Below are 27998 nucleotides of genomic sequence, written 5' to 3' on the forward strand. Positions count from 1 at the left end.
TCTGCAGATGTGCAGGGAGCATCCAGAGCAAGGTACCCATCCTGTCCCTTCCCTGGGGGAGCTCAGCACCATCCAGGGTTTGGGGGCCATGGGGAGAACCCAGTGGCTGAGATGTGCTCAGCAGAAGCTGCTGGCCCTGGAAGGGAGATGCTCTCCTGACCCAAGGGAAACTTGGATGTGCCTCACCCAGAGGCCTGCTGTAAGAGGTTGTAGAGGGTCTTGGCCTTCTACAGCCTCCATGAGGAGAAGGAAGGGCAGAGGCCATGATGAAAAAAGTCTCCTTGAGCATGAATGGAAAGCAACTCAAATCTGCCTACAGGATCCATATCCCCTCTCCAGAGGCTGCCACTGGTGCTGCTGCCTGCATCTGCAGCTGGCAAACACCCTGGTATGGGTGAGAGGCTCCAAAATGTCCCCTTCTGGCTCTCAAGGTGAATGTCCCCAAGGCTGCATCCAGATGAAGGCTTCACCTTCCACAACCTGAGGCACCTAGGAAGAGACACTTGGTGCCATGGTCTAGTTGATAAGTTCAGGCTGGGTGATTGGTTGGAGTCTCTTGGTGGGGAGATTGTTCCTAATCCTCAACCTGAACCTCCTCTGGCACAATTTCAGGCCATTTCCTCTCATTCCTTCACCTGATACTAGGGAGAAGAGACCAACCTCTACAACTGCCTGAAGGGAGGTTGGAGTTAGGAGGGGTCCAGGGTCTTCCCCTTGATGTCAGGTGTCAGAGCCAGAGGAAATGGCTCCAGGATGCACCACGGGAGATCCAGACTGGATATTATGAAATATTTCTTGGCTGCAGGGGTTCTCAGGCATGGGAATGATCTGCTCAGGGCAGGGGTGGGGTCACTGTCCCTGGGGGTGTTCAAGCAGCCCCTGTGGACCTGGTGCCTGAGGACATGGTTTAGTGTTGACTCTTCAGTGCTGTATCAAGGGTTGTACTGGATGAGCTTGGAGGTCTCTCCCAACCAGATAGAATCATAGAATTATATCATTGTTAGGGCTGGAAGGGACCTCAAGGATCAGTCAGTGCCAAGCCCACTGCCATGGGCAGGGACACCTCACACTACAGCAGGTTGCTCACAGCCACAGCCAGCCTGGCTGCAAAATCCTCCAGGGATGAGGCTTCCACCACCTCCCTGGGCAACCTGCGCCAGGCTCTCACCACCCTCATGGGGAACAACTTCTTCCTGACATCCAATCTCAGTCTCCCCGCTTCTAGTTTTGCTCCATCCCCCCCAGTCCTATCACTCCCTGACACCCTCAAAAGTCCCTCCCCTGCTTTCTTGGAGCCCCCTTCAGATCCTGGAAGGCCACAATAAAGTCTCCTTGGAGCCTTCTCTTCTCCAGCCTGAACAACCCCAGTCTGTCCTCATAGCAGAGGTTCCCCAGCCCTCTGCTCATCCTCGTGGCCCTTCTCTGTGATTCTGTGATGATCTTGGAGGTCTCTTCCAGCCTGGTTGGTTCTGTGATTCTGTAACCTGCATGAGGCTGTGGAAGGCCAAGATCCAGCAAAGGGGCTGAGGATCCATCGCTGTCCAAGCCTTGGCTGGTCTCAGCCCGGGGCTTGCCCCCAGCAGCCCAGCAGCAGCCCCGGCAGGCAGCGGGAGGGACAGCGCTGCCGCCTGCTCGCTCAGGCGTGGTGACGGCGACTGGCAGCTCCCGCACGGCCGGCGGGGAGGGGAGCCTCTGCCAGCTGCTATTTTTAGCTCCCCACGCTCCCTTTTCTCCTTGACTGTCTCTCCTCTCCTCTCCTCTCCTCTCCTCTCCTCTCCTCTCCTCTCCTCTCCGGAGCAGTCTCGGGCCGAGCACCCGAGATGTTTATCCTGCCTGGCACCTGATCGGATGTGACACTGGCGAGGGGGGCGGCTGCCAGCCCTCTGCGCCAGCAGACCTGTGGGAGCAGGGCAGGAGAGGCTGGGGAGGCAGGATGGAGGAAGGGGAAGTTCAGGGTGGTTGGGGAAGGTCCTGATGGAGCAGCCTGGGGTGAGGCTGCTCCCTTCCTCCAGCTCCTGGGCGCCTGCAAGGGAGAGCCCTGGGGAGAGCTACGTGTTGTCCCTGTTTCTACCCTCTGCCAGGGTGGTGCTTTGGGGGAGGCTGGGCTGGAGGACCTGGGTACAGTGAGGCACCAAGATGGCTGTGAGGCTTTCCATGCTCAACCAGTTCACTGCTGGCATCTCTAAGCCAGCACATTACTGGCACTGAATAACCTCTCCAAACCTGCCAGCATCCAGGACACGGTGAGCATCAGGAGTTCAAACTCCCACTCGAGGCTCACAAAGCTCTTGGTACAATCCCCAGTGATGCAAAACCACAGCAGCATGGCAGCTGGGAGGGAAAAATCCTTCCCTTATCAGGCAGCACCACCTGAGTGTTTGTACTGGGCTGGACTGTGGTGCCTGGTGCTGTACTGACACAGGAGCAAAGGTTGTTCTGCTTTTCCTCTGCTCTTTCCATGCCTGATCTTGGGCCTTGCAGACATTGGGATCCTCTTCACAGCAGGGAGAGCTGAGGGAGGACCTAAAATATTCTGTCTGTGCCCTCCTGAGCATCAGGAGAGCCCCTGCTTTATCCATCGGGGAGGTGAGGCCAATGAGGATGGGTTTGGACCGATCCTTGCTCTGCCCCTGCTCTAAATCCCATTTTCTCCTCAAAAAAGAATCCAGAACAGGAAGGAAAAGGGCTGGAGAGAGTCTGTTGTCCTGCTGCTGCTGCTGAGATGCTTTGTCCCACTTGTGCAGGAAGGTCATCAAAAGCCACTGATCCTGGAGCTGTCACAAGCCTGGGGAACTGTCCCCCAGCCCAGTGGTGCAGGCAAGGGAGGAGCAGGGCTCGTTTCCACCCACCTGCAGGCTCTGATCTGGGTGAAAAGTCACCCCCGAGGGACAGCAGCACTTCACTGTTCCTCTTTTAGATGCATCTCCCTAATTTCCAGTCCCATTTAGCCCCTGATTCCTGGCTGGGTACGGAGGTGACGTGGAGGAAAGGCTATTCCTGAGCTCAGCTCACCCCAGGCTGCGTCAGTCCCTGCCTTAAGAGCTATTCTGGGACACGGGTCACAGGGTCTGGGGACCTGCAGGTTGTTTCCTGGCTGGGGACAGGCATTTTCCATGAGCCTGCTCAGCCCTTGAGGAAAACCATCCTGCCCACGAGATGCTGGAGGCCAAAGGCAGGAAGAGCATCTTGTTGCCTGGAGGATTCTGAACAAGAGGGAAAACACCAGCAGACACCTGCCAAGGAGGCAATTTGTCACCAGGCAGGGTGGACCACAGTCTGGACATTGCTGTGCTGCCTCAACAGGAGATGTTAAAGCCACAGCAGACAGAAATGTCCTTCCTGGTGTCCTCTGTGCTCTGGGTACTCAGCCATCTGGATCTGAGCTTGCTGCACCATCCTTTGCAGGGCACCTTGGTGATGCAGCACCAGCTCCTCCAGGTGCTGTGTGGTGCAGGTGTTGGAGATCTTCCCCTCACCACGCTGGGCACACAGAGCCCAGAGCATCCCTTCCATATTGGGGGACAACACATGAGCTGCTCTGCCTATTCTGAAAGTCCAGCAGCTCCAACACCTGCCATAAGCCCCACAGGGCTTTGCAACTCACCTGCAACTTTGCTGTTGCCAGAAGAGCAGGAGAATCCAACCAAAAGAATGACTGATTGTTTGCTTGCAGCAATAAAAGCTCTTTCCTGACCCCAAAGTGTGGTGGGTGGTGCAGCCAGATGCAGCTCCAGCTTGGGGCACTTCCTGCTGCCAGTTCATCACAGGAGCTGTGACCCCCACCAGTGAAACTTGGAATGGCTTTTAAGTGCCTCTCTTGGGCCCCAGCCATCAAAATATTAATTGCCTGCCCCAAAGGAGAAGCAGAACATGGAAATCATTTCTGGGACAAAATAGCTGCAGCTCTGGACATCACCTTTCCTAAGTGTTGAGACCTTTATTGGCTTAAATCCAACAGTTGGGGGGCAGCAGCTGGGTTTGCACAGGCAAGAGGTGAGTACAGGCAAGGTCACAGCAGCATAGAAGAGCTCAGAGCAGCACCAGGAGGGTTTGGGGAGAGCTGGGATGTGGTGAGATGTGCCCAGTTCTTACTTTAAGAGACAAGGTGAGAGCAGTGGGGCGAGCACCTGGGGAAAACCAAAAGGTGTGTTTGAGGCAACTGAGCAGAAGGCAAGCATTCCAAATGGAAAAAGTGCTCAGATCTGTTGTTCATGCTCCAGTAGCTCCCAGATGCCTGGATGGGGAAGCAGGGAGCCCCATGAACACCTCCTGGCTTTGGGGAACAGGCTGTCCCACCAACCTGCTGCTGTCCCCTGCTCGTGAAGGCAGATGTCTGCCCCACAAGCCCTGGGATTGATACCAGGCTCTGTTCTCCCCATGGCAGACCCTCATGATCTGCCTGAGTGCCAGGCTCATAGAATCATAAAACCATAGAATCGTTGTGGTAGGAGGAAACCTTCAAGAGTCCAACCTTGAGCCCAGCACTGCCAGGTCACCACTGAACTGTGGCCCTCAGCACCACATCTACACAGCTTTGAAACCCCTCCAGGGATGGGGACTCCACTGCCCTGGGCAGCCTAGGCCAGGACTTGACAATCCTCAAGGGGAAGAAATTTTTCCTCATGTCCAACCTAAACCTGCCCTGGGGCAACTTGAGGCCATTTCCTCTCACCCTATCACTTGTACCTTGAGATAAGAGACCAAGCCCCACCTCACTGCAGCCTCTTTTCAGGGAGGTGTAGAGAGCCAGAAGGTCTCCCCTCAGCCTCCTTTTCTCCAGGCTGAACAACTCCAGGGCATAGAATCAATAAGGTTGGAAGAGACCTCAAAGATCATCAAGTCCAACCTGTTACCCAACACCTCATGACTACTAAATCATGGCACCAAGTGCCACATCCAATCCCCTCTTGAACACCTCCAGGGATGGTGACTCCACCACCTCCCTGGGCAGCACATCCCAATGGCTAACAACTCTCTCTGTGAGGAACTTTCTCCTCACCTCCAGCCTAAACCTCCCCTGGTGCAGCTTGAGACTGTGTCCTCTTGTTCTGGTGCTGATTGCCTGGGAGAAGAGGCCAACCCCCACCTGGCTACAACCTCCTTTCAGGTAGTTGTAGGTAGTAATAAGGTCTCCCCTGAGCCTCCTCTTCTCCAGGCTAAACACCCCCAGCTCCCTCAGCCTCTCCTCACAGGGCTGTGCTCCAGACCCCTCCCCAGCCTCATTGCCCTTCTCTGGACATGTTCCAGCATCTCAATATCCTTAAGTTGAGGAGCCCAGAACTGGACACAGTACTCAAGGTGTGACCTAACCAGTACTGAGTACAGAGCACAATGACTTCCCTGCTCCTGCTGGCCACACTATTCTTGATGCAGGCCAGGATACCCTTGGCCTTCTTGGCCCCCTGGGCACACTGCTGGCTCATGTTCAGCTGCTGTCAATCAGTACCCCCAGGTCCCTTTCTGCCAGGCTGCTCTCACCCACTCTGACCCCAGCCTGTAGCACTCCATGGGGTTATGGTGGCCGAAGTTCAGCACCAGCACTTGGAGCTGCTGAATGCCATCATGTTGGACTCTGCCCATCTGCCCAGCTGCCCTTCTCAGCTCCCTCAGCTGCTCTTCCCTAGCCCTGTTCTCCAGACCCTTCCCCAGCTTTGTTGCCCTTCTCTGGCCTGCTCCAGCCCTCAATGTCCATCTTAGACTGAGAAGCCCAAAAGTGAACCCAGGATTTGAGGTCTGACCTCACCAGCGCCCAGCACAGGAGGACAATCCCTGCTCTGCTCCTGCTGGCCAGAGTTTCTGATCCAATTCAAACCAGCCTCATATCCCACCCCCCTTCCCAGGGCAAATCTCCAACTGTGTGGAGGGCAAAGAACCATCAGCCAGTGCCACCATCAGCCGGGGTGGTGCCCACAGCCCTGACCTCCTGCCTGCAGCCTCCAGCAGCGTGAGGGATTTGTGCAAAGCTCCCAGCGCCCAGGCTGGGCTTTTTTTATCCCTGGCTGCTTTTACGTTGACATTCTTAGCTGTGCCACTGGCTCCGGCGCTGCTCGCTAACCCCCTTTACAGGCAGCTAAATATAGCGCAGGCAGCTAAGCAAAATCTGCTCGCCTGGGCCACGTGGGGCTCGGCAGCGCTGCCGCAGCCGCGGCTGGGACCTGGGGTCTGCCGCCGCTGGGGGAGGGAGGGAGGGACGGATGGACGCGCAACGAGATCATCCCCGCTGGCATCTTGCAGCCTGCCGTGTCTCAGCCCAGGCAGGTGAGCATCACTGCCAACACAGAGTCAGGGAATCACAAAACAGTCAGGGTTGGAAGGGACCTCAAGGATCAGCTAGTTCCAACCCCCTTGCCGTGGTCAGGGACACCTCACACTACAGCAGGTTGCTCACAGCCACATCCTGCCTGGCTGCAAACACCTCCAGGCATGAGGCTTCCACCACCTCCCTGGGCAACCTGTGCCAGGCTCTCACCACCCTCATGGGCAACAACTTCTTCCTAACATCCAATCTCAATCTACCCATTTCTAGTTGTGCTCCATCCCCCCCAGTCCTATCACTCCCTGACCCCCTCAGAAGTCCCTCCCCAGCTTTCTTGTAGCCCCCTGCAGATACTGGAAGGCCACAAGAAGGTCTCCTTGGTGCCTTCTCTTCTCCAGACTGAACAGCCCAACTCCCTCAGTCTGTGCTCATAGCAGAGCAGCTCCAGCCCTCTGCTCATCCTCATGGCCCTTCTCTGGACCCCTTCCAGCACCTCCAGATCCTTCCTGGCACAGAGGCTCCAGAACTGGACACAGTGCTCCAGCTGTGGTCTCAGCAGAGTGGAGCAGAGGGGCAGAATCCCCTCCCTGGCCCTGCTGGCCACACTTCTCTTGCTGCAGCCCAGGCTCTGCTTGGCTCTCTGGGCTGCAAGTGCTCACTGCTGGTTCCTGTTGAGCTTCTCATCCCTCAGCAACCCCAAGGCCTTTCCTTAAGGCTGCTCTCCATCCAGTCCCTGCCCAGCCTATATTGGTGTTTGGGATTGCCCCAACCCAGCTGCAGTACCTTGCACTTGGTCTTGTTGAGCCTCATGAACAGCAGCTCATCGCTTCCTGGTGGCCCCATCCTGGGATTTTCTGGGGTCTTTCCAACCACACTGAGGGATTTTTCTGCTGGAGAGCATCTGGATTTCATTAGAATCCCTGATCCTAAGGAGCTGTGGTGGAAACTTCCAGCTCATTGTTGTGCTTAATGAAAAGAGCCAGGCAGCTCCAGGCATCCACTTCTGTGAAGCACCCAGGAAAGGGATCAAGCCCCAAACCTGAGGAGGCAGCCTGTGAGCTCCCCTGCACCCCACAAAGCTCTGCAAAGTGGGGGACATGGCTCCCACCCCACAGCAGACTCACCCATGGGTCATAGAATCACAGATTGGGTTAGGTTGGAAGGGACCCTAAAGATCATCCAGTTCCAACCCCCTGCCGTGGGCAGGGACACCTCCCACCAGCCCAGGTTGCTCAAGGCTTCATCCAGCCTGGCACTGGGAAGGGGCATCTGCAGTCTCCCTGGGCAACCTGTTCCAGTGTCTCCCCACCCTCACTCTAAGTCATTTCTTCCTCAATTTTAGTCTCAGTCTCCCCTCTCCCAGCTCAAAGCCATTGTCACTCCCAGCCCTTGTGAAAAGTTCCTCCCCAGTGCTCCTGGAGCCCCTTCAGGTACTGGAAGGCTGCTCTGAGGTCTCCCCGGAGCCTTCTCTTCTCCAGGATGAACAGCCCCAGCTCTCCCAGCCTGTCCCCACAGGGGAGGTTCTCCAGCCCTCTGATCATCTTGGTGACCTGCCCTCTCCAACAGTTTCATGTGCTGGGGGCCCCAGAACTGGAGGCAGTGCTGCAGGTGAGGTCTGAGCAGAGCAGAGCAGAGCAGAGGGGCAGAATCCCCTCCCTGTGCTGCTGCTCTCCCTGCTCTGGCTGCAGCTCAGCACACAGCTGCCTGCTGGGCTGCCAGTGACCACTGCTGGCTCCTGGGGAGTTTGTCACCAACTGACACCCCCAAATCCTTCTCTTCCAGACTCCTCTCAAGCCACTCCAGCTTGGTTTCTGCCTCTCCTACCAAAGACAGATATTTCTGCTGGAGCCATGAACTCATTAAGGAGGCACTGATCTAATTGTCTCTGTGCCAGCACTTGTGGGGTTTTATTTTTCTCTTTTTTTTTGCTTTAAATGCCAAGGAATGAGGAGGAAGGCTGCCTGGAGAACCCTAATTGGATCCCCATGGCTCATTAGTCATTGCTCCAAGAGAAGGAGTTATTAAGGCTGAAAATGAACAAGATCCAAACCCTCCTATGCCATACCCAGCTTCCATGGGCATCCCAAAACTGTAGTCCCCCTGGGCTGGAATGCCCAAGTGGCACTGGGGACACTCTGTCACCATGGGGATGTTGGGAAACACAAGCGAGGGGCTTGAGGATATTCACAATGGAGTGTGGAGCCCTCCAGTACCTGAAAGGGGTCTACAGGAAAGCTGGGGGGGATGACTTCTTAGTGATAAGATGAGAGGGAAGGGACTGCTGCTTGAGGAGAGCAGATTGAGGCTGGAAATCGGGAAGGAATTCTTTCCAGTGAGGGTGGGGAGACACTGGCCAGGGAAGCTGTTGAGGTCCCCTCCCTGGAGGTGTTCCAGGCCAGGCTGGATGAGGCCTTGAGCAACCTGGGCTGGTGGGAGGTGTCCCTGCCCATGGCAGGGGGTTGGCACTGGATGACTTTGAGGTCACTTCCAACCCAACCCATTCTAGGATTCTGTGACTCTGTGGAGGAAGCTTGGAGACTTTGGGTGCTAGGAAAGAAGACTGGGAGGCTCAAAGCCAGAGCTGGGGCTAGGGGCAAAGCAGAAGCACCACCATCGTGGAGGGTGGAAGCTGGGAATGAAAGAACCAGGCCCTCCTGCCAAGGGGACCAAGGACACCTTCAGGTCCAGTTGCCTCTCTGCTTCTTTTCCCCCAACTTCTCCACTCCATCATCTCTGTTGACTCATATCCTGGTACCTTGGGGAGAATGTTCAGCTCAAAGTGGAATCGCCTCCTCCCTAAATTTTCCACCCCATGAGAGACCCAGCAGCTGTGACAGTGCAGCAGCCCCTGCGTGACACTTCCATCCATCACCAGCCAGGCATCTGGCCACTGCCACGAGAAAGACAAACAGTGGCTGTCCAAAGCCAGCAGGGAGATGCTGAAGCTTTCCCAGACAGTTGCTGTGTCTGTGAGCCCAGCTTAAATCACCCTTCAAGGACAGAGGGTGGCAGTGGCTCTGGCTCTTCACTCTTCTGGCTGGGAGAGACTTTGGGGAGGAGACTCCAGCTTGTGGAGTATCAAGTGATAGGTTTGGTGACAGTCCATTATGGAGACCACCATCCATGGCAGCTCTGCATCACCCCACTGGTCTTGAAGACCTCTCAAACTGACAAAAGGCCCATGGAAAGGATCCCAAATGCAAATCCTGATCCTCAGGGGGTTTCCCAGAAGCAGTGTCAGCAGGTGGGATGCCCATAACTAGATTCAGACAGTTGTAGAGTCATAGAATGATTTTGGTTGGAAAAGCCCTCTGAGGTCATCCAGTCCAACCCTCCACCCAACCCCACCATGGCCATTAAACCATGTTCCAAAGTGCCATGGCCACAGGTTGCTTGAACACCCAGGGATGGGGACTCCACCACCTCCCTGGGCAGCCTCTTCCAATCCCTGACCACTCTTGCAGCAAAGAGAGTTTTCCTCATCTCCAACCTAACCTTCTCCTGGCACAATTTCAGGCCTTTTTCTTTCTTTCTATCACCTGAGACTAGAAAGAAGAGCCCAACCCCCACCTCACCCCAGCCTCCTCTCAGGGAGCTGTAGAGAGCAATGAGGTCTCCCCTCAGCTTCCTCTTCTCCAGGTTGAACACCCCCAGCTTCTCAGCTGCTCCTCCCCAGCCCTGTTCTCCAGACCCTTCCCCAGCTTTGCAGTCCTCATGGGGCAACAATGGAGGATGATTTTCTCAGTCTCCATGAGGTTTCTCTCAGCCTGGTCTCAAGAGCTGAAGCTTTTGAGATGTTTGGCTGCTGAGCTGAGCCTGTGGTGTGGCAGGATGAGAAGGTCCTGATACACAAAAGGAATCAGGAGTTCAAGCACTGGAGGTTCTGCAGGTGCCTTTGGTGGTCCTCCTGAAAATCATCTCCTCCATGTCCCCTGGGTTTGAATCTTGGCTCCCATGACCCCAGCCTCCCAGCCTCTGTAATTAAAGGCCCAGCAGTCGTCCCTTGCTGTCCTCCTGTGTTCTCATTACAGAGGAGCTTAGTGGAAAACTAATTCCCTGCCTCAAAGACATCCTGAGACACGGAGGGGGAGGGAGCTGCTGCAGTCTCAGGACTTTCACATTGGTCCTTCCCATCCCAGCCTGGCTCTGTGCCTGTTCCCCTTCTTGTCTGGAAGCCCCAAGAGAAGCAGCATGGCTGACAAAACGCACTGCTGGCAGCAAACAGGGACAGCTTCATTCCTGGCCTCCTTGCTTGGCCTCTCCTTGCAGCACAGGAAGAGCAGGAGGACCACCCCCTCCCCACCTCCCAGCATGGATGACCAACACCCTCAGATCATTAAATCCTGGAATGGTTTGGGTGGGAAGGGACCTTCCAAGGTCATCTGCTCCAAGCCCCTGCAGTGAGCAGGGACATCTGCAGCTGGAGCAGGTTTAACTACATCTTTGAATCATAGTTGGGTGGAAAAGGTCTTTCAGCTCATCCAGGCCAACCAGTCTCTAACTCCAACAAGGCTGGTCCTAAACCATGGTCCTCAGCACATCTCTGCCTCTTTGAAACACCTCCAGGGATGGGGATTCAACCACCTCCTTGGGCAGCCTGTGCCAGGCTTTGAGAACCCTTTGAGTGAAGCAATTTCTTCTAATGCCCAACCTAAACCTCCCCTGCTGCACCTCGGGGCTACTTCCTCTCATCCTGTCGCTTGTTCCTTGGGAGAAGAGCTCAACCCCCACCTCACCCCAAACTCAGAGCTCAGAGCACCCCAGCTGGGGTGGCTTTGTGCTTTGGGTGTTTTGGGGAGCTCTGAGCACTTGCTGACAGCTGGTGGCTGAAGGGCAGGGTCCTGGCTGCCCTAAAAGCTCCAACCAGGAGCAAGGCCAACCCCCAGGGTAGGACAACTCCCTGAAGCAGGGGTTGGTCAAATCCCAACTCGCCTCCTCAGAAACACATGTTTAGGCCATGCCTGTGCCTGCCACGACCAGAGGATGCTGTGGGGGAGAGGTGCTGGGTGGGTTGAGCTGGTTTCCCGAGCACAGCCTCGATTATTAATGACTATTAGTGATGGTGATGCAGGTTTAGCCAGCAGCAGCAGCAGCAGCAGCGCTCAGGCGCAGCAGGAACCCTTCTGGCTGCGCCCACAGCTAAGCTGGTATTGTCCCACTTACTGTCACATGAGATCATTTGTTTTCCCCCCAGGTCCCTGGATGGGAGGACAGCACTGGCAAGCTGCCCTTGGCCTTGCTGGCTGCCAGGCTAGTGCCACCTCCAAGCCTAGGATGCCAGCAAATGACAGCCTGACCCCTGGCCCGGGCGCTGGCGGCAGGGGGAAGATATCCCCTGGTGCCTTGAGGATGCTGAGGGATGCAGGAGAGGGAATGGAAGGGGAGGCAGGGCAGAACAAAGGTGTTTGGTGAGGGATACATGGGCCAGGGTGGTCCCTGCCCTGCTGAGCTGTGGGATTTGGGCTGGGGACTTCTGTGGCAATGAAGGCTGGAGGTGGCCTCACGTCCCTGGGCTCTGGCCTGTGTCTGTCATCTCCCATTCCTCATCTTCCCTGTGTGCAGGATGATGTAAACCCAGCGTGCCCTTCGGTGCGTGGGGACTGTCACAGCTGTCACTGCTGACCTTGCTGCCTGCCTTACTGGTTCCCAGTCTGGCCCAGGGCAGCTCTGGCTGGCCACAAGCCACCTGCTGAGGAGAGGACAATGAGAGGCTGCTGCTGGGGGGTGGCGGTGGTGTGGCGTGGGGACACCCCTGCGACACGGGTGGGGACTCCTCTCCCTCCTGGCAGCTGGGTCGCTGCTTGGCCATCCAGCAGCAGGCAGGGACGGGGTCCAGCCGCTGTCCCCTGCGTCCCCGCGGTCCTGCACTGGTTTCATCCCGGCACTGCCATCTGCTGGCGTCATCGAAGGGGACGAGGGGACAGTGTGGGCAGGGCTGGTCCCTGCAGGGTCCAACAGCCCGTGGGAGCCAAGGGCAGCGTGCCAGCCGGCTCCTGTCCCTGCAAGACACAGGGGGACAGCAGGACCAAGGGGACAAATACCCCTGGAACCGACTTGCCCTTCCTAGGAGGATAGGGCTTGAAGGACGCTCATGCCGCGGACGTCACCCGGCTGGGAAGAGCTGATTGCTGCCAAGCCCCCACCTCCTACCCGGGGGGCTGTGTCTAGACCCAGCCCACGGAGGCTGCTGCCAGACCCGTGCCCACAGTGCCAGGCTGGGCAGGTCCCCAACACATAACTCTGGCCAAGTCCCACGGGAGAAGCAACCTGAGATGAGCTGAGGTCAGCAAACAGGTTTTGGGTGCTGGCCTCTTCTCTTGCAGGGCTGCAGGCAGCTGGCAGATTTTGGGAGCCCGGGGAGGCTAAGGAGATCTTCCTGCCACCTGTGCCAGCTGCTGCCAGAGGGCAAACCCTGCAGCTTTACTTCCAGAGCAAGAAGTGTGGCACCCTCCTGTGCCTCAAGGACACAGGGGACATGCTGGTCCCTTGCTGTCCCAGCCCAGTGACCCCAAGCCTGCCTGCTACCACATGCTCCTGTACTTTCCCTTCTGTCTAAATTTAGGCTCTGGAAATGGGCTAACAGATCCCAGCCTATCCCAGCCCCTGAATTATGCATGCCAGCAGCAGAGCCTTGCTCATGCCTCTGGGTGGGTGTGCCAGGCTCTGGCTGGGCAAGAAGAGCAGGAAAACCAATTGCCTGCCAGCCCTGGCTCCCACCCTTGGGTCTCTATGGGCAGATGTCCCCTGGGTGCCCCTACCCAGGGGGTCACAACAACCCCAAGCAGTGCTGCAGGCTTGGGGCAGTGTGTCTGGAAAGCTGCTGGCAGAAAGGGACCCGGGGGTGCTGATGGACAAGCAGCTGAACAGGAGCCAGCAGTGTGCCCAGGTGGCCAAGAAAGCCAAAGGCCTCCTGGCTGGGATCAGCAATGCTGTGTCCAGTAGGAGCAGGGAGGGGATTGTTCCCTGGTGCTCAGCTCTGGTGAGGCCACACCTCAAGTGCTGTGCTCAGTTTGGGGCACCTCAATACAAGAGAGATGTGGAGGTGCTGGAGCCAGGGCAGAGGAGGGCAGGGAGCTGGGGAAGGGCCTGGAGAATAAATCTGATGAGGAGAGACTGAAGGAGCAGGGGATGGTTAGTTTGGAGAAGAGGAGGCTGAAAGGAGACCTCATTGCTCTCTACAGCTACCTGAAAGGAGGTTGTGGAGAGGTTGGTGCTGGTCTCTTCTCTCTCTTGTGATGGAACAAGAGGGAATGGCCTCAAGCTGCAGCTGGGTAGATTTAGACTGAGGACACCCAGCCTCCTCTTCCTCCTCCTTCGTGTCCTTCTCTCTCAGCCTTGGGCCAGGGAAGCTAGAGGATGGACCCAGCCAAGGGACTGAGCTGGCTTGGAAATGGCCATCAAGGGGAAGGGTATGGAAGGGCTTGGAAGTGATGATGGAAGGGCTGGGGGAGATGGAGGGGCTTGGGGCAGGAAACAGAGGGGCTCAGGGTGGGGGAATGGAGGTGCTTGGTGGAAGGGATGAAGGAGCTGGAGGTGGGGGATAGAGGGGCTCAGGGAATGATGAACGTGCTGGTGGGTTCTGAAGGGGCTCGGGAATGGGCACTGGAGGAGCTCTGGGGAGATGGAGAAGGGCTGGAGGCGCCCGGGGAAGGACGGAGGGGCTGGAGGTGGGGATGAGGATGCTCGGAAGCGGGTGGAGTGGCTCAGGGTGAGGTGATGGAGGGGCTAGGAGGGGATGCAGGGACTCCCCCGCCCTCGGGTGGGACCCGCCCCGCCGCCGCAGGGCCGCCCCGGGGGAGGCGCGGCCGGAGCTCGGAGCTCGGAGCCCGGGGCCGCCCCGGGCGGAGCCAGCGCGGCGGGGAGGGAGCGCCGGAGAGCGGGGAACCGGCGGCAGCCGCGGCCGAACCATGGGGGCCTGTCTCGGTGTCTGCTCCCTGCTCAGCTGCGTAAGTGCCCCCCGGCCCGGGCACCGGGAGGCAGCGGGAGGGCACCGGAGGGGGGAACGGGAAGGCACCGGAGGGGGGAACGGGAAGGCACCGGCGCTGCGCCGGCTCCGAGCCCCGCAGCGGCGGGCACGGCTCCGGGGACGGGGGGCAGTCGCTGCTGCGGGTCCGGTTCAGGGGAGGCCCGGGGAGGGGTTTGAGGGACACCCTGGGGGTGTGCCTCGGTGCAGCCGGGAGGGGATTGAGGAGATGCGAGGGGCGTCCAAGAGGGCCGCCGAGGATGCGCAGTGCTGCTCCCGGGGGCTGCCGGGACCCCGGGGGGATGCACCCCTCTGTGCCTGGAGGCATGCAGGGAACACAGAGAGCTGGGCGTCCCCTCACGCCCTGGGGGTGTCCAGGGCAGACGCAGAGCATTTGCCCCACTCGGGAGCTCAAGAACGTTTGTGGTTAAGGAATCTGGGGGCGCCTGGGCTGCTGCACCCCACTGCACTTGAGGGATTTGGGCACCCCAAGGGGTGATGCCCTGCTGGACCTGGGAGAGTAGGGGGATCCTGCCCTGAGACACTGGGTGGGGTGGGGGTGTTGAATCCTTCTGTACCCATCCAGTGCTGAGGGCTTGGGGGCCTGGTTCTCGCTGCTGAGCCCCAAAACAGGAGGCTGAGAATGGAATAGAAACAGCTTGGTTGTAGGGGGCAAGTCCACAAGTTGGGGGGCTCTGGGTGGGGTGCCATGGGCCATGATCAGTGCCTCAGGGTGTGTGGTTGGAGCGCCAGGGTCAGGTGTGGTTGGGGTGGTAGGGTCAATGTCTTAGGGTGTGTGGTTCAGGGTGCCAGGGTCAGTGTCTCAAGGTGTGTGGTTGGGGAGCCAGGGTCAGTCTCAGGGTGTGTGGCTGGGGTGCCAGGGTCAGTGTGTCAAGGTGTGTGGTTAGGGTGCCATGGTCTGGTGTGGTTGGGGTGCCAGGGTCAGTGTCTCAAGGTGTGTGGTTGGGGTGCCATGGTCTGGTGTGGTTGGGGTGCCAGGGTCAGTGTCTCAAGGTGTGTGGTTGGGGTGCCAGGGTCAGTCTCAGGGTGTGTGGTTGGGGTGGCAGGGTCAGTGTCTCAAGGTGTGTGGTTAGGGTGCCATGGTCTGGTGTGGTTGGGGTGCCAGGGTCAGTGTCTCAAGGTGTGTGGTTAGGGTACCATGGTCTGGTGTGGTTGGGGTGCCAGGGTCAGTGTCTCAAGGTGTGTGGTTGGGGTGCCATGGTCTGGTGTGGTTGGGGTGCCAGGGTCAGTGTCTCAAGGTGTGTGGTTGGGGTGCCAGGGTCAGTCTCAGGGTGTGTGGTTGGGGTGGCAGGGTCAGTGTGATACAGGGTACTTGTGGTTCAGTGTGCCATGCCTGGTGGTCACAGTGGGTGGTTCAGGCTGCCATGCCCATGCCCAGTGATACAGTGTGAGTGGTTTGGGGTGCTGTGCCCATGCTTGGTGACACAGGGTGCATGATTTTGGGGTGCCGGGCCTGATGCCACAGGGCTCATGGCTCAGGCTGCCACTCCTGGTGACGCAGGCAGCTGCCCACAGCCGGTGTTGCCTTTCCTGGTGTTGCCACACCTGTGGGCACGGTGCCAAGGCAGGGCTGTGAAACCAACCTGGGAGCTGCTGGCCTGGAAACCCGGACCCAGGGCTGGTTTTGCAACTTGACCTCCGAGCTTCAGTGGTTTAACGATAGGAAGCTGCTGAAACCTGAAGTCAGAGGGAGGAGCCTGGGAGCTTTCTGGCCTAATTCTGTTTTCCCCTAGAACACCCTGCTGGCCCCAGCCATGGTAATGAGCTAGAGTTAAATATATGTAAAGGTAGCTCTCCAATTTCTTCCAGTGGAGCTGGTTCACTAAAGAGGTGTTTGAGCTATGTTCTGAACTGAAAAACTACAAAGGAAGACACACACCACACACACACACACACACTCCCCACTTGTTAATAACAATCATAGAACAATAGCATGGTTTGGGTTGGAAAATCCCTCCTCTGAGGTCATCCAGTCCAACCATCAACCCAACACCACCATGGCCATCAAACCATGGCCACAGGTTTCTGAAACACCTCCAGGGATGGGGGCTCCACCACCTCCCTAGGCAGCCTATGCCAGTCCCTGACCACTCTTGCAGCAAGAAAATCTTTCCTCATCTCCAACCTAAGCCTCCCCTGGCACAATTTTTTCAGGCCATTTTCTTTCCTTCTGTCACCTGAGACTGGAGAAAAGAGCCCAACCCCACCCTGGCTCTGGCCTCCTCTCAGGGAGCTCCAGACTGAACATCCCCAGCTCCCTCGGCTGTTCCTCCCCAGCCCTGTTCCCCAGACCCTTCCCCAGCTTTGTTGCCCTTCTCTGGTCCTGCTCCAGCCTCTCAATGTCCATCTTGGAGTCAGGGGCCCAAAACTGAGCCTACTACTCAAGGTTTGGCCTCACCAGTGCCCAGTCCAGGAGCACCATCACTGCCCCACTCCTGCTGCCCACACCCTTGCTGATCCAGGCCAGGATGCTGGTGGCTTTCTTGGCCACTTGGGCACACTGTTGGCTCATTTTCAGCTGCTGTCATCCAGCACCCCCATAAAAACCTGAACTACCTCCTTCTGCTCACCCTGTATCATTTGACTCAGAGCCACAGGAGGCTGCCAAGACTTCCCTTCAGCACTGTCCCATGAATAGTCTGCAAGCCAAGTGAAACTTGGCATCACACACACAAAATGTCCCTTTCTCTGTCCATCCCTGCCACAAGTGATATGGTCACCTCGAGCTGCCTTCCTCAGGGTCAGGGCTGGTGCTGCCAGCAGTAGCCTGGCCAAGCCATAGCAAACGCCAGGGGTGTGAGCAGCCCTCCAGCGTACTTTGGGCACCTCCTGGGGAGTGTTGGTCTGGTTGTGCCAGTGCCAAGCCACTTCCCAGCCCTGAGAGTTGCCAGCTTCCCAAGCCTCTAGCTGTGGGTTTGGTACTGATTAACCTGCTGGGTTGTTAATTAAACCGGAGGTAAAAACCAGCTGCTCAGCATTGCTCCTGCTTGACTCAGTTTCTTCAGCTCTGGGTATACTGGACAGGGGCAGCTTGCAGAATTGGATGGATGGAGGGGGGTTGGTAGAGTTGGATTTGATGCAGTTGGGTTGGTGGGGTTGGAAGGATGGAGTGGGGCTGGTGGAGTTGGAGTGGGGCTGGTGGAGTTGGAGTGGGGTTGGTGGAGTTGGAGTGGGGTTGGTGGAGTTGGGGTGGGGTTGGTGGAGTTGGGGTGGGGTTGGTAGAGTTGGAGTGGGGTTGGTGGAGTTGGAGTGGGGTTGGTGGAGTTGGGGTGGGGTTGGTGGAGTTGGGGTGGGGTTGGTGGAGTTGGAGTGGGGTTGGTGGAGTTGGGGTGGGGTTGGTGGAGTTGGAGTGGGGTTGGTGGAGTTGGAGTGGGGTTGGTGGAGTTGGGGTGGGGTTGGTGGAGTTGGAGTGGGGTTGGTGGAGTTGGGGTGGGGTTGGTGGAGTTGGAGTGGGGTTGGTGGAGTTGGAGTGGGGTTGGTGGAGTTGGGGTGGGGTTGGATGGATGGAGTGGGGTTGGTAGAGCTGGATTTGATACAGTTGGGTTGGTGGGGTTGGAAGGATGGAGTGGGGCTGGTGGAGTTGGAGTGGGGCTGGTGGAGTTGGAGTGGGGTTGGTGGAGTTGGAGTGGGGCTGGTGGAGTTGGGGTGGGGTTGGATGGATGGAGTGGGGTTGGTAGAGCTGGATTTGATGCAGTTGGGTTGGTGGGGTTGGATGGATGGAGTGGGATTGGATGGATGGAGTGGGGTTGGTAGAGTTGGATTTGATGCAGTTGGGTTGGTGGGGTTGGAAGGATGGAGTGGGGTTGTTGGAGTTGGAGTGGGGCTGGTGGAGTTGGGGTGGGGTTGGATGGATGGAGTGGGGTTGGTAGAGTTGGATTTGATGTGGTTGGGTTGGTGGGGTTGGTGGAGTTGGAGTGGAGTTGGTGGGGTTGGATGGCTGGAGTGGGGTTGGTGTAATTGGGCTGATGGTGTTGGGGCTGGTGTGAGGCTGGTGTAGGTGATGTAGTTGGGGTGGGGTAGTTGGACAGGGGTTGTTGGATTGGTGTAGTTTGGTGTTGAAGTGGTAGATTGGGGCTGGTGGAGCTGGGTTGGTGGTGTTGGGCTGGTGTAGCTCAGCTGGGGTGACTGGGTTGATGTTGGGTTTGTGGTATTGATTTGGTGCAGTTGGACCGATGTAGTTGGGTTAATGTGGTTGAGCTGGTGGTGTTGGGGTGGTTTTGGAGGGCAGATTTAGACTGGAGATGAGGAAGAGATTCCCTAGAGTGAGGCTGGGGAGACACTGGAACAGGTTGCCCAGGGAGACTGTGGATGTCCCCTGCCTGGAGGTGTTCAAGGGCAAGCTGGATGAGGCCTTGAGCAACCTGGGCTGGTGGGAGGTGTCCCTGCCCATGGCAGAGGGGTTGGAACTGGATGACCTTTGAGGTCCCTTCCAACCCAACCCATTCCATGAATGCAGTGTACTTGGGTTTGTGGTGTTGCATTTCCCTGTGCTGGGTGGACACTGCTTGTCCAGCTCCATCCACAGTCACCAGGCTGAGGAGGGCACAGCAGCCCTTGCGTGGCAATGGTGCTGGAGGTGAGCTGGATCTAACCAAACAGAGGAACTGGAGAGGTTAGTCTGCAGCAGCTGAAACCCAAAGCTTCCTCATGAGTCCACCACTCCCATGCTGCAGCCACTTCCTTGGGCTGGCTTTTTCCATCCTGCTGCTTGGCTGTTGGCCACCTTCATACTTAGGGACATCTTTGAAAGGCTTTCAGAGGAGATGCATCAGAGCATGTCCAGCATCGTTGGAAAGTGGTGGGATTTGATTTGGAATGATTTGCTTCTTAAAGAGAAAGATGGAATTTAGGAGCTGCTTGGCCAGCAGGTTGGCTTAGGACATGGCACAAGGATCTGCTATCCGGTATCTGAAGGGAACTGCAAGACAGCTGGGGAGGGACTTTTGAGGGTCCTCACTCCAAGAAGGACACTGAGGGCTGGAGCAGGTCCAGAGAAGGGCAATAAAGCTGGGGAAGGGTCTGGAGAACAGGGCTGGGGAGGAGCAGCTGAGGGAGCTGGGGGTGTTCAGTCTGGAGAAGAGAAGGCTGAGGGGAGAGCTCATTGCTCTCTACAGCTCCTTGAAAGGAGGCTGCAGTGAGGTGGGCTTGGGCTCTTCTCCCAAGGAACCAAGTGGTAAGACAAGAGGAAATGGCCTCAAGTTGCTCCAGAGGAGGTTTAGGTTGGACATGGGGAACGATTTCTTCCCCTTGAGGGTTGTCAAGGCCAGGCCCAGGCTGCCCAGGGCAGTGGTGGAGTCCCCGTCCCTGGAGGGGTTTCAGAGCTGTGTAGATGTGGTGCTGAGTACCATGGTTTAGTGGTGAGCTGGCAGTGCTGGGTTCAGGGTTGGGCTGGGTGATCTTGAAAGTCTCTTCCAACCCAAATGATTCTGTGATCTGATGATTTATGGCACCCCTTCACCCCCCTGAGGAGCTCATGATGCCCTGGGCTGTACTTCCTGCAAGCCTTTGGTGATGCTTCACCACGGGACTGAACCCCCAGATCCACAACCTCCTAAACCACCACAAACCTCTCCCTTTTCCAGGCCTGTTTCAGGCATTTTTGGGACTGGTGGTTTTTGGTTCTGGTGGCTCTGAAAGGAGAGGAGCTGGAGGTATTGATGTGCTTGGTGGTGAGGCTGCACTGAGCTGCTTTGCCAGGTCAAATGATGCAGAATTCTGCATTAAAAGGGATTTGTGTTGTTTTCTGTGGTGTTGATGATCTGGAGGGGAGCTGCAGTCGGTAGCCCTGGCACATTTTAAATGCAAATGGTGCAGTTAACGAGCCTGAAAGGAAGCAATCTCTAATTAAAGGCCATTTCCCCCCCTGCTTTCAAGCTGAACACATCAAGTGATGCCTCTTGAGCAGCTCCTGGAGAGGTGGGATGATGGTCCCTGAGGGATGCAGGGATCTCACCCACCTCAGCTCCCAGTTTGTGCCTGTTGCCCCTTGTCCTGTCACTGAGCACCACTGACAAGAGCCTGGCCCCAGCCTCTTGCCCCCCACCCTTCAGCTCTTGCTGAGCATTGCTCAGATCCCCTCTGGGGCTGCTCTTCCCCAGGCTCACCAGCAACAGGGCTCTCAGCCTTGGTTTAGTGGTGACCTGTCAGTGCTAGGTTAAGGTTTGGACTGGATGATCTTGAAGGTCTCTTCCAACCAAAAACCATTCTATGGTTTTGGCTTCCCTGCTGTGTGGTTATTGCACCCAACTCCTTCCTTGGGCTCTTTTGGTTTTCAGCATCTCTTGGTGGGGGAGATTTGGGACCATTTCCACGAGGTTCCAGAGGATGTGAGCTGTGATGCTGGCTGCTGAGAGGCTCTGAGCAAAGCCCTCAGCACAGCAGGATGGATTCCTGGGCAGAGCTTAAGGTTCAAGCTGGGCACATGTTTGGCTCCCTCTGACCTGGGGGGGTTCTCTCCTTGCAGGTGTCCTGTCTCTGTGGCTCTGCACCATGCCTGCTGTGTGGCTGCTGCCCCTCAACCAAGAACTCCACCGTCTCCCGCCTCCTCTTCACCTTCTTCCTCTTCCTTGGCACCCTGGTGTCCATCATCATGATAACCCCTGGCGTGGAGAAGGAGCTACACAAGGTTAGTAACTCCTGGAGGTTGCTGGGCTTGGCTGTCACTGGGAAGGGGTTTAGCTCACGGTGAGGCTGAAGCAGAAAGTGAGGTTTTGGGGCAGGATGTTGCTCCTGGTCCTTTCTTGAGGAGCATCTCACTGGGAGGGGATGTTCTTAACTTTGGGTTTCCGTGGAGGGGGGAAGGCAGAGGGATAATGCCAGGCATTATCCAGTTTCCCCAGGTGTCTCCCAGAAAAGTTTCCTGCATCCTGGTGTTTTTGCAAGTCATGGAGATGGGATTGAGATGCAGGGAGCTGAGGCCTGCCAGCTGAGCTGATGTGAAGGCTGGGCCAGGCTCTTTGGGTGGGTTCATCCCAGCTTTCCAGTGGCCTGCTCAGCCTTTAGTGTCCCTAAGCAGGGCTGGAACTGGAGCAGTTCTGGGCTGGCCTATTGGTGGCACCAGGGCTTGTGGTGAGTGTAGGATACAGAATGGGAGGGCTTGGAAGGCACCTCTGGAGATCATTGAGTCCAACCCCCCTGCTAAGGCAGGCTCACCTAGAGAGGGTCACACAGGAACCTGTCCAGGTGGGTTTGGAATCTCAGGTGGGATGAAGACTCTACCACCTCTCTGGGCAGCCTGCTCCAGTGCTCTGTCACCCTTAAATTGAAGAAGCTCCTCCTCGTGTTTAGGTGGGGCTTCCTATGTTCAGGTTTGTGCCTGTAACCTCTTGTCCTGGGCACCACTGAACAAAGCCTGGCCCCATCCTCCTGACACCCAGTATTGAAGTATTGATCAGCATTGATGAGATTCCCCCCTCAGGCTGCTCTTCCCCAGACTAAAGCCCCAAGCCCCTCAGCCTTTCCTCACCAGAGCTGTTCCAGTGCCCTCAGCACCTTTGCAGCCCTTTGCTGTCCCCGCTCCAGCAAGTCCCTGCCGTTGAAGTGGGGAGCCCAGGACCGGCCCCAGCGCCGCAGCTGTGCTCACCCTGCCATCTCCTCTGCAGCTGCCAGGCTTCTGTGAGGGCAGTGGCTCAGTGCTGGGCATCCAGACCAGCGTCAACTGCGAGAGCTTCCTGGGCCACAAGGCCGTGTACCGCATGGGCTTCGCCATGGCTGCCTTCTTCTTCCTCTTCGCTGCCATCATGCTCTGCGTGCGCAGCAGCAGGGACCCGCGAGCGGCTGTGCAGAACGGGTGAGTGCTCCACCCTGGGGCAGGGTAGAACCTCCTTCCCTGCTGCACTCCCACCTGCAGACTGCCCCTCTTCTCTTGGAGTCCTCAGCAGAAATGAACCTGGTGGGACAGGGTCAGAGGAGGCCACAGCAATGCTGGCAGGGCTGGAAGCCCTCTGCTGTGAGGCCAGGCTGAGGGAGTTGGGGTTGTGCAGCCTGGAGAAGAGAAGGCTCCAGGGAGACCTTCTGGTGGCCTTTCAGTGCTTCAAGGAGCTGAGCAGAAAGCTGGGGATGGAATTTTGAGCAGGGTCTGTTGTGACAGGACAAGAGGTGATGGTTTGAACTAAAAGAGGGAGAGTCAGAGTGGAGAGAAGGGAGAAATGTTTGATAATGAAGGTATTGAGACCCTGTCCCAGGTTGCTCAGAGAGGAGGGAGATGCCCATCCCTGGACCCTCATTTGAGATGAGGTTGTTTGGGGCTCTGAGCAACCTGCTCTAGTTGGGGATGTCCCTGCTGACTGCAGGGGCTTGGACTGCATTACCTTTAAGGTCCCTTCCCACCCAAACCATTTGATGGTTCTATGGTTCTCCTCCTGCAGATTCTGGTTCTTCAAGTTCCTGGTGCTGGTGGGGATCACAGTGGGAGCCTTCTACATCCCTGATGGTACCTTCACCTCAGGTGAGGACCTGCCCATGCTGTCCTCTGCATCTTTGGGTTCACCCTCAGCACAGGATCGAGCCTTCGGCTGGAGCCGGCATCTCCACTGCCCTGTGTCCCTGGCAGTGCCAAATTCCCATTGTCCCTGCTCTTAACTGGTTCTTCTCTTCCCCTCAAGTGTGGTTTTACTTCGGTGTGGTGGGTTCCTTCCTCTTCATCCTCGTCCAGCTCGTGCTCCTCATTGACTTTGCTCACTCCTGGAGCCAGCTGTGGCTGCGCAATGCCGACGAGAGCAACGCCAAGGGCTGGTACGCAGGTGGGTACAGCTGGCACCTCAGAGGCTTTGGGGATGCTCATCCTGGAGCTGCCTGGCACCTTGCTGCTTGGGCACCGAGGGCTCTGCTCCAGCCTCTGTTTTGCTTCCTCTCCCAGCCCTCTGCATCATGACCTTCGTTTTCTACGCCGCCTCCATCGCAGCCATAGTGCTGCTCTACATTTACTACACCAAGCCCCAGGGCTGCACGGAGGGCAAGGTCCTCATCAGCATCAACCTCATCCTCTGCCTCATCGTCTCTGCCGTGTCCATCCTGCCCAAGGTGCAGGTGAGGTGTTGGGGTGCAGCTGGGAGCCAGGTGGCTGTGCCAGCACTGGGGCCATGCCTGGCCCTGAGCCCCTGCCCTTGTGTTTGCAGGAAGCTCAGCCACACTCGGGACTGCTGCAGGCTTCCCTCATCACCCTCTACACTACCTACATCACCTGGGCCGCCCTGGCCAATGTGCCAAGTAAGGAAGATGTGGCCTTGGGTTCAGGAGGGGGTGCATGAGGCAGGGCCACACTCTGGGGCGGGTGCTTTGCCCCACCTGGCTGCTGGGCAAAGGTGGTGAACCCTCTGCGTGTCCTCTGCAGACCAGAGCTGTAACCCCACGCTGCTGGTAAGGAGCAGCAACAGCTCAGCCACGGCCACCCAGGCAGTGACAACCTGGTGGGATGCCCCCAGCATCGTGGGCTTGGTCATCTTCCTCCTCTGCACCCTCTTCATCAGGTGAGGGCTTGGCTTGCATGCCTGGGGCCTGTGCTGTCCCTCTGCCTGGGGAAGGTGGTGCTGGAGGGGGAGGTCACAGCTTGGGCTGGGGGGTTTGTCACCAACTGCCTCTTCCAAAGCCATCCCCAGGGACACAGGGAGGCTGCCCTGAGGGGTTCATGGGCTCAGCGTTTAGGGTTTCCACACAAGTTGCATCCCCCCAAGCTGCCCTTCCTGGGGGTGGCACTGAACTGCTGGGGACCTGGGACTCTGCTCCAGCCTCTTTCTGCTTTCTCCCCCAACCTTTTCCATCATCATCTTCATCTTCCATGCCACCTCCATTGTGGCCATAGCACTGCTCAACACCAAGCTCACAGGGCATCCCAGGGCGGGTGGGCATGGTGGGGTGGAACTCAGGCTGGGGGCAGCTAAGGGTGGGCTGGTGGGCAGCTGAAAGTGGGCATGGTGAGGGTGAGCTACTGGGCAGCTGAGGGTGGGCATGGTGAGGGTGAACTACTGGGCAGCTGAGGGTGGGCATGGTGAGGGTGAGGCTGGGCAGGGTGAGGCTGAGGTTGGGTTGATGGGCAGGTGAAGGTGAGCATGGGGGTCTGAGTCTTGGCATGGTGAGGCCGAGATTGGCACGGTGGGGAGCTGAGGCTGCACATGGTGGGGCTGAGGTTGGGCTTATGGGCAGCTGAGGCTGGGCAGGGTGGGGCTGAGGCGGCTGGGCACGGCGGGGCTGCGCTGGGGCCGGGCAGCAGTCCGGGAAGCCGTGGGCAGCAGCCCTGCCATGCCTTCGCTGTGCCCTCGCTGTGCAGCCTGCGCCGCTCGGACCACCGGCAGGTGAACAAACTGCTGCTGACCGAGGGGGGCGGGCCCGGCGCCGCGGCCGCGGCCGAGGAGGGGGCCGCGGAGGGTGGCCCCCACCGTGCCTACGACGACGAGCAGGAAGGGGTCACCTACAACTACACCTTCTTCCACCTCTGCCTCCTCCTCGCTGCCCTCTACATCATGATGACCCTCACCAACTGGTACAGGTGAGCAGAGCTCATGTGGGGACTGTGCCATGTCTGCTGACCCCCCTGCTCTCACTGCCCTCCTGCTGCCCTCCCACTGCCCCCCTGCTCCCACTGCCCCCCCTGCTCCCGCTGCCCTCCTGCTGCCCCCCCTGCTCCCGCTGCCCCCCCTGCTCCCACTGCCCCCCCTGCTCCTGCTGCCCTCCCGCTGCCCCCCCTGCTCCCGCTGCCCTCCTGCTGCCCCCCCTGCTCCCGCTGCCCCCCTGCTCCCGCTGCCCCCCTGCTCCCACTGCCCCCCCTGCTCCTGCTGCCCTCCCGCTGCCCCCCCCTGCTCCCGCTGCCCTCCTGCTGCCCCCCCTGCTCCTGCTGCCCCCCCTGCTCCTGCTGCCCTCCCTGCTCCTGCTGCCCCCCTGCTCCCGCTGCCCTCCCTGCTCCCACTGCCCCCCCTGCTCCCGCACTGGGCAGAGCTGTTTGCTGAGGTCCATCTCTTCAAGTCCACTTCAGGTGCACCCCAATCAGTGCTAATTAGCTTTTAGGGCGTGTGGGGCTGTCTATGGCAGGTTGTACCCAAGCTCAGCAGCTCCTCACTGAGGCATCCTTGGGACATGGAGGGGAGCAGGGACCTAGTCAGGGTGTCACTGGGGTGGCATCTCTGTGGCAAGCCATGGGGAGTTGTGTGGTTGCTGGGTGCTGGGTCAGAGTGGCTGGAGAGCTCCCAAACAGAGAGGGACCTGGGTGTGCTGATCGACAGCCACCTGAATATGAGCCAACAGTGTGCCCAGGTGGCCAGGAGGGCCAATGGCATCCTGGCCTGCATTAGGAATAGTGTGGCCAGCAGGAGCAGGGAGGTCTTTGTGCCCCTGTACTCTGCTTTGGTTAGGCCGCACCTTGAGTCCTGTGTCCAGTTCTGGGCCCCTCAGTTTAAGAAGGACATCGAAACACTTGAACGTGTCCAGAGAAGGGCAATGAGGCTGGGGAGAGGCCTTGAGCACAGCCCTATGAGGAGAGGCTGAGGGAGCTGGGATTGTTTAGCCTGGAGAAGAGGAGGCTCAGGGTGACCTCATTGCCCTCTACAACTACCTGAAAGGTGGTTGTAGCCAGGAAGGGGTTGGCCTCTTCTCCCAGGCAACCAGCACCAGAACAAGAGGACAGAGTCTCAAGCTGCGCCAGGGGAGGTTCAGACTCGAGGTGAGGAGGAAGTTCTTCACCGAGCGAATCATTCGTCATTGGAATGGGTTGCCCAGGGAGGTGGTTGAGTCATCGACCCTGGAGGTGTTCAAGGGGAGATTGGACGTGGCACTTGGTGCCATGGTCTAGTCATGAGGTCTGTGTTGATAGGTTGGACTCGATGATCCTCGAGGTCCTTTCCAACCTAAGCGATACTGTGATACTGTAACATGATCCAGGGTTTGCCCCGGTGGCCAAGAAGGCTACCAGCATCCTGGCCTGGATCAGCAATGGTGTGGGCAGCAGGAGGAGGACAGGCATTGTGCCCACTGGTGAGGCCACACCTTGAATCCTGGGTTCAGTTTTGGGTCTCTGACTCCAAGGACATTGAGGGCTGGAGCAGAGAAGGGCAACAAAGCTGGGGAAGGGTCTGGAGAACAGGGCTGGGGAGGAGCAGCTGAGGGAGCTGGGGGTGTTCAGTCTGGAGAAGAGGAGGCTGAGGGAGACCTCATTGCTCTCTACAGCTCCCTGAGAGGAGGCTGCAGTGAGGTTGGGGCTGGGCTCTTCTCCCAAGGAGCCAAGTGGTAGGTCAAGAGGAAATGGCCTCAAGTTGCCCCAGAGGTGTAGTGGTGAGCTGGCAGTGCTGGGTTCAGGGTTGGACTGGGTGATCTGAGAGGTTTCTCCAATCAAACCCCTTCTGTGACTCCATGATTGCTCTGCTCTCTCCTCCATGCTCTTTGCTTTACACCCATGGCTTGGTGCCCACAGCCTCCACCCCTCCCCAGGGCAGCTGCTGCCTGCTTAGGGCGCCCAGGGGCTGGCACCCTGCTGGCACAGCACAGTGACAGGTGCCAGCTGCTTGTTTGCTCTTTTCAGGCCTGATGAGAGCCTGCAGGTGCTGCGTAGCCCCTGGACAGCCGTGTGGGTGAAGATCTGCTCCAGCTGGACCGGGCTCCTGCTCTACCTCTGGACCTTGGTGGCTCCGCTGGTGCTGCCGGACCGGGACTTCAGCTAAGGTGGCCTCAGGTGTCCTGCTGCCGAGCTGGAGCCATTGTGGCCTTGTCTCTGGAGGTTGGGGACAGCCCCAACCCTGCCTTAGCCTTAGGTCTGCAGCTGTGCTGGGTTGTGCCTGCTTGCAGATCTTCTCTTTTAACTGGGGAGGGCTGAAGTGCCAAGCAGGGAGACTCAGCAGGGGCTGAGAAAGGCTGCAGGGTGTTTGTCAAGCTCTGATCCTCTCCATGTTTGTCTAGTGCCTTGGCTGGTACCTCCATACCCTCTTCTTCTAGCAGAGACCACCACCTAGCCTCAGGGGGGTTTGGTTTTCACCAGCTGCTCTTGTCTCACTTGGTGCCCCCAGACCATGGTGCCTTTTGGAGGGGCTCTGGGGACCAGCCATGGACCAGGACCCAGGACCCAGGACCTGCCTGGTGCTGCCTCCCTAAAGAGCCTGGAGGGAAACAAAGCTCATGAGTTTGTGGCTGGAGTCACATGTCCCTCTGCATCCCCCCAGGCTTAGTGGTGGCCCCAGCTCCTCAGGGGCTCTCCTGCTATCTGTCCTTACAGTAGGATGGGGTCCTGATCCTTGGAGGAGCACAGGTCAGGTTTCCACTGGCTGTGCTGGCCTGGTCCCAGCACTTTGCATCAGTAATAAAGTCTTGTTTGGGATAAATGTGAGTAAAGTTACCTTTGGAGCAGCTCTGCTGTGAGACCAGGCTGAGGGAGTTGGGGTTGTGCAGCCTGGAGAGGAGAAGGCTCCAGGGAGACCTTCTGGTGGCCTTGCAGTGCTTTGAGGGCTGAGCAGAAAGCTGTGGACAGAGTTTTGAGCAGGGCCTCTTGTGACAGGGCAAGGAGGGGATGGTTTGAACTCAAAGAAGGAGATTCAGAGTGGAGAGAAGGGAGAAATGTTTGACACTGAGGGTGCTGAGACCCTGCCCCAGGGTGCTCAGAGAGGTGGGAGCCGCCCCATCCCTGGACCCATTTGAGATGAGGTTGGTTGGGGTTCTGAGCAACCTTCTCTAGTTGGGGATGCCCTTGCTGACTGCAGGGTTGGATTGGATGAGCTTAAAGTCCTCTCCAACCCAAACCAGTCTGGGATTTGCCCTTTGGGGTCTGTCCTGAGCTGTGCTGGG

At 57.9% G+C, this 27998-nt stretch overlaps 1 protein-coding gene across 1 annotated transcript; it reads left to right on the forward strand.

Moving 5' to 3' along the window:
* The first annotated feature begins 14092 nt into the window (after positions 1-14092).
* Positions 14093-27563, forward strand: SERINC2 (serine incorporator 2). Its single transcript, XM_068167456.1, has 10 exons — positions 14093-14202; positions 20704-20865; positions 21842-22029; positions 22607-22686; positions 22844-22981; positions 23098-23267; positions 23357-23447; positions 23572-23707; positions 24505-24723; positions 26746-27563. Exons 1-10 carry the CDS (start codon positions 14164-14166, stop codon positions 26882-26884), a joined length of 1362 nt encoding a protein of 453 aa, XP_068023557.1. The 5' UTR covers positions 14093-14163; the 3' UTR covers positions 26885-27563.
* Positions 27564-27998: the final 435 nt, after the last annotated feature.

The sequence above is a fragment of the Melanerpes formicivorus genome, unplaced genomic scaffold (genome assembly GCF_026170545.1).
Source record: "Melanerpes formicivorus ecotype bairdi unplaced genomic scaffold, bMelFor1.0.p_v2 SCAF_118, whole genome shotgun sequence".
Taxonomy (NCBI): domain Eukaryota; kingdom Metazoa; phylum Chordata; class Aves; order Piciformes; family Picidae; genus Melanerpes; species Melanerpes formicivorus.